This window comes from Pomacea canaliculata, linkage group LG6, assembly GCF_003073045.1.
Source record: "Pomacea canaliculata isolate SZHN2017 linkage group LG6, ASM307304v1, whole genome shotgun sequence".
NCBI classification, from domain to species: domain Eukaryota; kingdom Metazoa; phylum Mollusca; class Gastropoda; order Architaenioglossa; family Ampullariidae; genus Pomacea; species Pomacea canaliculata.
This window is the reverse complement of record NC_037595.1, coordinates 8,077,855-8,088,842: the sequence shown is the minus strand read 5'-3', so window position 1 is coordinate 8,088,842 and position 10,988 is coordinate 8,077,855. Positions and strand designations below refer to the sequence as shown.

The following is a 10,988-nucleotide window of genomic DNA, read 5'->3' as shown; positions in this document are numbered from 1 at the left end:
GTGAAAAGATTAGGTCGTATGCACATTAAGTTCTAATAAATTGTCATCGCACCAAACAATAAATTCATCTCAGGCTACACCATGGGTATCTTACTAACCCGCTAATAAAAACATTGGAATGCGGAACATTTGACGAGATATTGACTGTCGTGGTTACTGCAACAGCTGTTGGTGGCAGGTGGAGAGGTACAACCAAGGTATGTCGTCGCTGTCGTACGTGACCTTAACATTCATCGACCAGCCTGTCATAGGCCTACGCCTTTTTGTATCGTTTAGATAAGAAGAAAGGGGATTTAAATGTTTTAGATGTGATTAACGAATAAGAATTTTCACATGCTACTCATTAGTTCTAAAGCCTCCTCCTCGATACAGGTGTGTGCATGCGAGTGTTGCTTATATGCGCGTGCGCACGTTTATTCAGACACGCTCCATAGAACACAATGTCACGCTGCTCTGTTTACATGCATGGGAGGCCTTGCACCCTTCAGGGTCGCAATCGATCATATGCTTTCTTGGAACCCTATCTCTCTATTCCCGGAATACACAGAGGGAGGAAAACAAATGTTTAAACCGAGTTAACACTAAAAGAAATTCATGTGGTACGGCGGATGATACTTCGATCTTCCTGCACGTATTTGGTTTACATTTACTATTATTAGTAAGTATTTTAGCTAAATGCATCGTCCCTCCCACGCATGCTTATTTCAGTTTTTCTTGACATGACTGAGCTTCGGCTGCTGTGTATTTTCACAGTTCTGCCGCTTTCTAGGTCATGGTCCATTAGGCTTATCTCTCTAATTACTCGCTAAACGAATCTAGTTGTAATGTTGACAATGAGACGATAACTGTAATCGCTTCAAAACTTATGTTGAAACTAGACATTAATTTTATTCGTCCACTCCTTGAAGTATAAATAAACTGACATTTATACAAATAGTAGTTCATTCATACAATGTCCTCAAATACACTTTGAGTAAATGTGCACGAAGCTTGAATAAAAAAAATAAAACAGTGTTACTAATGTCAACAGTGGTGAAGGAAATAACAGTTTGTGTCGTTATCAAACATACTGTATTGTGATTGGTCATTACTATTACGTCATTGATTTAATAGCCTCACGGGACACACCTGTTATGCCGACACGTTGAAACGCTTGTGTTGTTGCTACCTCCGACATCTTGAACGCGACACTACGAGGACATTGTCTAAGTGTCACAAAATCTGCTGGTAAAGGTAAGACTGATTGGATTCATCGATCAGCGTTCTCTCTCTCTCTCTCATTATATATATATGGCAGATTCAGTAAAATCCCCACTACTACATTTTAGTCTCGACGAGGTGCAGAACGGAATTGTTACTAAGCATTTCCTTTTTTTACCTTAAAAATGTTAAAAGCAAAGTTTAAAAGGCAGTCACGAATCCTCCCCCTGCTGTTTCGATCCGATGATCGTTAAAATGTTTGTATAAGCGAACGTCAGCTCAAAATCCAGAGGAACAAAATGGCGAAGACTTCCGAAGGACGTGTATGCAGGTCCCTGTGTCTGGGATTCAGCAGATTAAAATGCATTATTCAGGAGATATCTGAACTATTTTTTTTTCAATTATTCCAGAGAAAATGGGGGTCAGCTCATGCGGGCTGTGTGTTTATATCGCTGTGTGGGACGAGGGCATTGGGTGTGACAGCAACCTCAAGGCCTACAGTACACTTCCTAGTTAAATAAGTCGCGTTCGTGCTATTATGGGATAGAGATATTGGGGCAGACGAGAAAGTCTGGCTATGTTCTTTAGATAGCGATGTTTCTTTTACTGTCAGCAAGAACTTTTATCTGTAAAAAGTTTATTCTTTTGGTCGCAGTGAACAGTTTAACCCTTCTTTAACTTACACTCATTCAAATGGCTTACGCCGTTTTTAACAGATGAGCAAGTTGGCTGTTTGTTTGTTTGTTTTTTGTTGTTGTTGTTGTTATTATTATTAAGACAATCTACAAAGTTTTATAAGGTTTATGAAATATTGTGAATCGGTAACTTCTGAAATGAACTGGATTGACAACAAGAGTACTTCATGCTACGATCCCAAATTCTTGTCTAATTCAGATTATTTCTAATATCCAGGCTCTTCGTTCTGACATTCGAATTATGCGTTAGCAATCAAAGTCACCATAAAGGTTTGCTTACTGACCATCCATCATTTCTGATTTTGAGACCTCAGAATTGCCAATGCTATTTCTTGCTGCAAAGCTGACTTTTTTCAAATGAAAACCTGACTTCACCTCTATCAATGTTTGTTGGCCTGATATGTCACTACCCATCAACATTTTACTAGCGCCACCTGTACACAAGAGGGTAATAAAACCTGGCATTTTATAGAAATTAAATATGCATGAGCCTAATCAATCAGTCAGTTTGCACAAATGATATCAACAAGAGAAACGGCAAAGCAACTGAAGCCCAGCTAGAGGAAGCGGCCATTGGCCAGTACTTCTTATCACATCTGAGAAAGAGGTACACAGTAGTGGTAAGCATTTTACCACTGTACCAACGGGTGTCCTCCACCCGTTCCTCCCACATCACACTGTTGCCTGCGACCAGCCAATACTTGTTTGCATTGTTCATCAGGCTTTCGCCTTTATGTGTAGGTCAGCGAAGACAAGAACAGTCAGAAAATACATTGAATTACTTGTGTTTTGTCAGAGCCAGAATGAGAGCCATTTCGTGCTGAGTGATATTTCTGTCCCCCTGAGGGGCTTATACAGTGTTTGCAGCACAATCACAAACACATCGATTACTAATGATATTTTATATGACTGTACAGTTCCTGGCTCCATAAACCGTTTTCGTAGGAGTGTTGATCGTGCTGCTGGGGGCGTTACAACAGCTGGGTAAACACAAAAAGGGAAGGAAAAAAAAAAAAAAAAGATAGACAGATCGATAGACTAAGTGAAAAAAAAACCTTCATGGACAAACAACTGCGTAATTACGGAATTTTCCGAAAAAACTTTTGGGGTGTAAGAGGATAGATAGCTCTATGTGCTCTTAAGCTGAAACAACGCATTAGAGGTTTGTTGCTATTGATAATATTATTATTACTACTGCTCCTCTTCCTATTATTGGAATGCGAAGTGCTTATTGTCTAGTTTGATTGATCGTTGGCTAAAGGGTTTGTCCCCACGACAGTGAAAATCGGATGTCGTGGTTCGGATCTTGTCTTGAATATTCCTTTCTTTGGATGTGACGCTTGTTCTCTGGTGGTTTACTCACGGTGTAATCCAGATTCTGTCTGTGCATGCTTGTGTGTGTGGGTGGGTTTGGCGGTTGTAAATAATACAAAAGTACCTGTTTAGGGTGTTGAAATTTGTACCTTCATGTATGTGTGGATGCTATGGTGAAGCACCTTGAATTCGTCTTTATGTATAAAAAAGGCGCTATACCAAAATATTTATTTATTTACTTTTAAGCGGTTACAAAGTATGAAGTGGGTGAGCTGAGAGTCGAGTGGTCACTAGCTGGTTCCACACCTGTGTGCCACGGCATACTTGAGTTGACACAGCTGTTGATTGGGTATCTCACTGTGTAGATTTTTCTTAATTCCATGTCAATCAATGTCTCTCTGTCTACTGCATGCAAGTGTGACAATATTTACAGACAGGTACGTGACAATATATGAATGAGCGATCCTCTTTGCTATCTGTTGGCCTGATTTGTTGTGCTTGTTTACTGATAGCAGAAAGACAGAGTGTGCTGACAACAGGGGGAACATGAACGATGAAGACCAAGATGATTTTCACGACTTCGTTGTGCGTTGTGCTGGAGCCGGACTAGCAAACAATCCTACTACCAAGGACTTTGGATGTCGTGAGAGAGAGGAACTACTTAATCACGGTAATGAAACCGATTTTGAGCGTCTTGAGGAAGTGGAAATAGACCACCATTTCATTGACACCAAAGGAGTTAAAAACCAAGATAAAGCCGAAATCGACAACCACATTACTGCTGCGGAAGACTTTAAATGGCTTGATGGACCGGAACTAGATAGCCACACTGCTGACACAGAAGGATTAGGGCGTCGTGATACAACAGGTCTACATATCTACACTACTGACACCAATGATCTTAGGAGTGGAGATGGAGCGGAACTAGACAGCCACACTACTATCACAGAAAACTTCAGATATCGTATTAATGCAGGAGTAGTCAGCCACTATGCTGCCACAGAACATTCCGGAAGTGGTAACGGAAGCGGACTAATACACTGCGGTACTGATACTAAGGAAGTCCGAAGAAGTGATGGAGTGGCACTTGACAGTCATTCTAACGACAACGAAAATTCTGGGTGTCGCGTTAGAACGGGTCTCGATGGCCACGCTACTCACACCAATGATCTTTGGAGTCGAGATGTTGCGGGATTCGACACCAAAAAAGTAGAGGTTCGGAATGGCGTAGGACTACTTCGCAATGATACCATCAGAGAAGAGTGTGGGTGTCGTGATGGAGCGGGACTAGATAGCCATGCTGCCGACACCACCGAAGTTGGATGTCATGATGGAGCGGGACTAGATAGCCACGTGTCCGACACCACCGAAGTTGGATGTCATGATGGAGCGGGACTAGAAAGCCACGTGTCCGACACCACCGAAGTTGGATGTCATGATGGAGTGGGACTAGATAGCCACGTGTCCGACACCACCGAAGTTGGATGTCATGATGGAGCGGACTAGATAGCCACGTGTCCGACACCACCGAAGTTGGATGTCATGATGGAGCGGGACTAAATAGCCACGTGTCCGACACCACCGAAGTTGGATGTCATGATGGAGCGGGACTAAATAGCACGTGTCCGACACCACCGAAGTTGATGTCATGATGGAGGCGGGACTAGATAGCCACGTGTCCGACACCACCGAAGTTGGATGTCATGATGGAGCGGGACTAGATAGCCATGCTGCCGACACCACCGAAGTTGGATGTCATGATGGAGCGGGACTAGATAGCCACGTGTCCGACACCACCGAAGTTGGATGTCATGATGGAGCGGACTAGATAGCCATGCTGCCGACACCACCGAAGTTGGATGTCATGATGGAGCGGGACTAGATATCCACGTGTCCGACACCACCGAAGTTGGATGTCATGATGGAGCGGGACTAGATAGCCATGCTGCCGACACCACCGAAGTTGGATGTCATGATGGAGCGGGACTAGAGCCATGCTGCCGACACCACCGAAGTTGGATGTCATGATGGAGCGGGACTAGATAGCCACGTGTCCGACACCACCGAAGTTGGATGTCATGATGGAGCGGGACTAGATAGCCACGTGTCCGACACCACCGAAGTTGGATGTCATGATGGAGCGGGACTAGATAGCCATGCTGTCCGACACCACCGAAGTTGGATGTCATGATGGAGCGGGACTAGATAGCCACGTGTCGACACCACCGAAGTTGGATGTCATGATGGAGCGGGACTAGATAGCCATGCTGCCGACACCACCGAAGTTGGATGTCATGATGGAGCGGGACTAGATAGCCACGTGTCCGACACCACCGAAGTTGGATGTCATGATGGAGCGGGACTAGATAGCCATGCTGCCGACACCACCGAAGTTGGATGTCATGATGGAGCGGGACTAGATAGCCATGCTGCCGACACCACCGAAGTTGGATGTCATGATGGAGCGGGACTAGATAGCCATGCTCCGACACCAACCGAAGTTGGATGTCATGATGGAGCGGGACTAGATAGCCACGTGTCCGACACCACCGAAGTTGGATGTCATGATGGAGCGGGACTAGATAGCCACGTGTCCGACACCACCGAAGTTGGATGTCATGATGGAGCGGGACTAGATAGCCATGCTGCCGACACCACCGAAGTTGGATGTCATGATGGAGCGGGACTAGATAGCCATGCTGCCGACACCAACGAAGTTGTATGTCATGATGGAGCGGGACTAGATAGCCACGTGTCCGACACCACCGAAGTTGGATGTCATGATGGAGCGGGACTAGATAGCCACGTGTCCGACACCACCGAAGTTGGATGTCATGATGGAGCGGGACTAAATAGCCACGTGTCCGACACCACCGAAGTTGGATGTCATGATGGAGCGGGACTAGATAGCCATGCTGCCGACACCACCGAAGTTGGATGTCATGATGGAGCGGGACTAGATAGCCATGCTGCCGACACCAACGAGTTGGATGTCATTGGAGCGGGACTAGATAGCCATGTCCGACACCACCGAAGTTGGATGTCATGATGGAGCGGGACTAATAGCCACGTGTCCGACACCACCGAAGTTGGATGTCATGATACTAGATAGCCATGCTGCCGACACCACCGAAGTTGGATGTCATGATGGAGGACGCCACGACACAACGAAGTTGGATGTCATGATGGAGCGGGACTAGATAGCCACGTGTCCGACACCACCGAAGTTGGATGTCATGATGGAGCGGGACTAGATACCATGCTGCCGACACACCGAAGTTGGATGTCATGATGGAGCGGGACTAGATAGCCATGCTGCCGACACCAACGAAGTTGGATGTCATGAAGGAGCGGGACTAGATAGCCACGTGTCCGACACCACCGAAGTTGGATGTCATGATGGAGCCTAGATAGCCACGACACACCGAAGTTGGATGTCATGATGGAGCGGGACTAGATAGCCATGCTGCCGACACCACCGAAGTGGATGTCATGATGGAGCGGGACTAGATAGCCACGTGTCCGACACCACCGAAGTTGGATGTCATGATGGAGCGGGACTAGGATAGCCATGCTCCGACACCACCGAAGTTGGATGTCATGATGGAGAGGGACTAGATAGCCAGCCGACACCACCGAAGTTGGATGTCATGATGGAGCGGGACTAGATAGCCATGCTGCCGACACCACCGAAGTTGGATGTCATGATGGAGCGGGACTAGATAGCCATGCTGCCGACACCACCGAAGTTGGATGTCAAAATATAGTAGACAGCTCTTCATCTGACACCGACGAATTTAAATGTCGTGATGGTGCAAGACTAGACAGCCATTCCACTAACCCTGTAGATTGGGGGTGTAGTGGGGGAAAAGGAGCAAACCATGCTTCTAATAGTAATGATTTTCGACATTGTAATGTAGCGGTACCGAAAAGCCAAACTACTGAATCCAAAGAACTCGGGTGTCGTACTGCAGTAGGAATAAATACCCACCCCACGGACACAGAAGATCATTGGAACCTTCGTGGAGTTTGCAACCTGCAGATGATGGTAAGAAGGCACCAGAATCTTTTGCGCTTTTTCGGTCCTGTCTATTTTATAAAGGTCAAATTTGGAAGGGAATTAATCTTAGTTTAAATTCTATCTGCGATAGAAGCAATTTGGTTCTCTAATATTCTATAGTAATCTTTGAAATTGTCTTTGTTGCTATACTTCTTGCTATTTAATTATTACTACAGGAAAGCGGATGTGAATTTCCTGTTCAGTTTGAAGATGCGCGGGCTAACGGATGTGTTGAGGAAACAAACAACGGCGTTAACTATGGTGGAGCTCGCAAAATAAAAGTGAAGGTAACAAAAATAACAAAAAATGTTATTCTTATACTCAATACACTAGCTGCTTACATTTTACCTGTTTTACTCTGAAGAAAAATAACTAAGCCCTTTAGCTATCGTTTAATCTTAAACATTATTTTATACTTTAAAGACCATGTAATATGATGGAAATCAAAGCTTATAAAAGGAGAGAACAACTCGTTGTTATTGCATTGTTTACGTTGTTGTTTTGATAACAATTTCCCCTCTTTAGGGGAAGAGGTAGATGGAAAAAACCCACATCGGTGGATTAAAATATTACCCTCCTTAATAAAAAAAAATTGTCATTGTCATTTGCCTTGTGGGTGTGACTTTTCTGAGTACTTGGGGAATCTTCCTTTGATTCATTTAGTATTTCTGCGTTTCAGGGAACAAACCTGGGGCATTCAATCCAGTGCGAAGAAGATTTGCAATGTAAGCATTAATTAATTGTAGACTGACTTACAACGAACTATTGTTTCTAATACATCAATAAATACGCTTTCAGCCGTATTATTAGTATTTAAAAAAAGCTTTCAGACGATATTTTAATGAAGTAAGTAATCTCAAAGGAAACAATGAAATTCGAGAAAATACTATTTTGTAGAATGCATGCTAAGGATTATAGGCAGTGACCCTGTGTACTAAGTCCTTGTACAATTTGTACGAAATAAAATATTTGTGAACTTTGCCCCGTGCAGTGGCGCTCCACCACGCAGTAGCGGGACCGACCTCGGTAGACCATGCTAATGGTGATCCCAACACGGGGAGCCTGGGTACAGATCGCAGACGACCGATACTGGTAAGTCCTGCAGGTCCCTGCCCTTGTCTTCCACACTATTGTTTGTACGACAGTAGTATGGCTTCAAGGTTGTAGTCTTTGTGAAGACTAGAAATTAGCAGCATCGGTCTTGGTCTCTACTTCTGTGCCTTGCATCTCATGGTCTGTCCTTAACACAGTTGCTATTGTGGCCAGTAATTACCCAGTAATTATACTTCAATACTGCTAGTTTAACATGTTTACAATGTAACTGCTGCTGTTAGTAACTATCTTGACATCGATACTGCTGTTGTTGTTTGTAATTATCTTCAGAGTGGAGGTGCTGTTGTTGATAGTACTGATCTTTACACCAACACTTTGCTGCCAATAAACATCTTTACACTGTAACTGATGTTGATAGTCTTTACACTTCTATTTTGCAGCAAATGCGTGTCAACAGTGCTCATCTAGTTGCTCAGTGCGAAGAGGATCTTTGTATCAGTGAGTACTTTGTGTGACTGCCTGTCTCCACTGTCTCCTCTTCTGAATCTCTGTTTGCATAGTGTGTCTGTGTGTGTGTGTTCATATGTGTGTGCTTTTATTTCTTCGTGTCATTGTGTTATCGTGTCGTGTGTCTTTCCAATGTGATATGTAAACAAGAATCCGTCTTGTTCCCTTCAGATACCGTATGGCTGCATGGCGAGGAACAGCTTCTGTTGGGAAGGGATTGGTGGTGTCTCTTGTGCAACGCTTCCCCGTGGAGGATCGTCCTCGGACAATGCGAACATTTCTTTTGTTCCTCCTGCTACCGAGGCCAGCAGAGATGCCCCATATGTCGAAGCTTCATCTGACAAGTCCCGTGTACAAAGTGTTGTAGAAATGTGTTGTTGGTTTTTTTTTTTTTAAACAGAAAGGTGTCTTGTAAAAGAAGAGTTCAAAGAAAAAAATTGATAGAAAACATGCTTGGCACATCTTGAAATGATTGAGGCTCAAGGATTTTGTATTCCCATCCTTATAAAAATCATACTGAGTTCTTACAGAGAAAAATAGACATCCACATTCCCCTTCTGAAATACAGTAATGAAACATTCCAGCACTGAAAATTCTGAAGTGGCCAACATTCCTACTCTAGAAAAAAGAAGAATCCCAAATTCCCTTAAAAAACAGAATGTGACACAAAGATCTGGTAATAATACATTCAATTTTCCTAACACCGCCTACAATTTTGGAAACCTGCATCATAGGTACATCAAAATAATCATCAGGGAAAATGTAAAGTCAGGACAGAATTGCTCCGTGATGAGTTATTGCTGTTACATTTAGCCCTCTTCATACAAAAGTCTGAATTTGCATCTATTGCTGAAACCATCTTTTGACCTCTGACCCAACTATTTAGGAGAATATTACTGCTGCAATGGGTAACTGCTCATCTCATGCAAATCATCAATGTGGTGAAACTGCTTACATCTGAGTGGGGTTTAAACAGCATGTTTTCTGCGCCATTTTTCTTTGAGTTCTGAGTGTGTTTTCTGTCTTAAGCTAGACTGATGGAAATGTTCAAAGGAAGACATGCTCTCCTACCAAAGGAGGAAAGCTTCCTCTCCCCACCCCACCATTTCGGTTTTGTAACCGGGAGATACATTGTTTGGTATCTCTCTGGTTTCGAGGGTGTGGGGTGATGCAAGATGTTTTAACAACTCTTAGTTCCAATGTTTGCCTATGGGGCCTTGTGCAAGCAATACCATCAGCCTGCAGACTATTATGTTCATCACAATGGCTACCATTCCCAGTGTAGACTTAAGACAGACGTGACACCTCCTTTTCACTACTTGTTAAATTTCTTTTTTATTTCTTGCTTTCAAAATTAAAAAAGCCATATAAAAACAAAAAAAGTTATTCTAGTATTTTTTTACGATTCGCTGATGATTATTATAACCAGTAACAGAAAAGTGACAGTTATGTAGCTGCTGCTGAGAATTGTTATGGTCTTAGTCATACCCCTCACATTTATATTGCAAGAGAGTTTCTGTGATGCATAAGGCGTATGGATGTGTGTGTGAGAGAGAGAGAGAGAAAAAAAGAGTGACCGACAGTTTGTGAAAGACAGAATGGGGGTCTGGGAGTCGGCGTGCAGGAAAAGAGAGAATAGCCTGTTGCTGTGTTTACAATAGACTCACATGTAAAATAAATAAAGCCTCGGAAATACTGATACATTTCATAATAATAAATTATAAAGCGGTATCCAGACCTCACAGATGTTTTGCGCACGGAACCTTAGTAATAAAGAAGTGGAGAAGGTACCCTGGGGTAAAGTAGCAAGAAGTGCCTGCGGTGTCTCAAAGTCGCTTCTTAACTTCGGAAAGAAGACGATTTCCCTTGAGTTTCCCATTTTGCCACAGGGCAAAGACATGCGCGCTTCATAATTACCGTCGCTGAAAGGGGGTTGATCTTTTATTGTGTCCCACAACCTTTAACCAATCGTAGTTATTTATATTAATTTAGACTATGACAACAATCAAGCGCGATACTAATGCCCTTATGTTCATGAAGTAAGGCTTATACTTTCAAAAATAAGTCACGGAAGACTAATACATTGGAAAAAAATGCTTCATGCACATTTTTTAGAAACAATTTCCAGACAGGTCGTCGAGGAGTGCGGACGTGAGTAT

The 10,988-nt window shown here is 43.5% G+C and overlaps 2 protein-coding genes across 6 annotated transcripts; both read left to right on the top strand.

Annotated features, from left to right (window-relative positions):
* Positions 1-68: 68 nt before the first annotated feature.
* LOC112565806 lies at positions 69-5,389 on the top strand. Of its 5 annotated transcripts, none has more exons than XM_025241605.1 (3): positions 69-658; positions 3,722-4,490; positions 4,867-5,389. In XM_025241605.1, exons 1-3 carry the CDS (start codon positions 609-611, stop codon positions 5,035-5,037), a joined length of 990 nt encoding a protein of 329 aa, XP_025097390.1. In that variant the 5' UTR covers positions 69-608; the 3' UTR covers positions 5,038-5,389. The 5 variants fall into 5 exon arrangements, with proteins under 5 accessions (XP_025097390.1, XP_025097389.1, XP_025097386.1 ...); XM_025241604.1 differs by having other exon boundaries at positions 3,722-4,544; XM_025241601.1 differs by having other exon boundaries at positions 3,722-4,652.
* A 1,436-nt stretch (positions 5,390-6,825) lies between these two features.
* LOC112565809 lies at positions 6,826-10,211 on the top strand. Its single transcript, XM_025241607.1, has 6 exons — positions 6,826-7,257; positions 7,446-7,556; positions 7,949-7,994; positions 8,261-8,361; positions 8,763-8,820; positions 9,001-10,211. The coding sequence occupies exons 1-6, from the start codon at positions 7,252-7,254 to the stop codon at positions 9,168-9,170; spliced, it is 492 nt and encodes a 163-aa protein (XP_025097392.1). The 5' UTR covers positions 6,826-7,251; the 3' UTR covers positions 9,171-10,211.
* Positions 10,212-10,988: the final 777 nt, after the last annotated feature.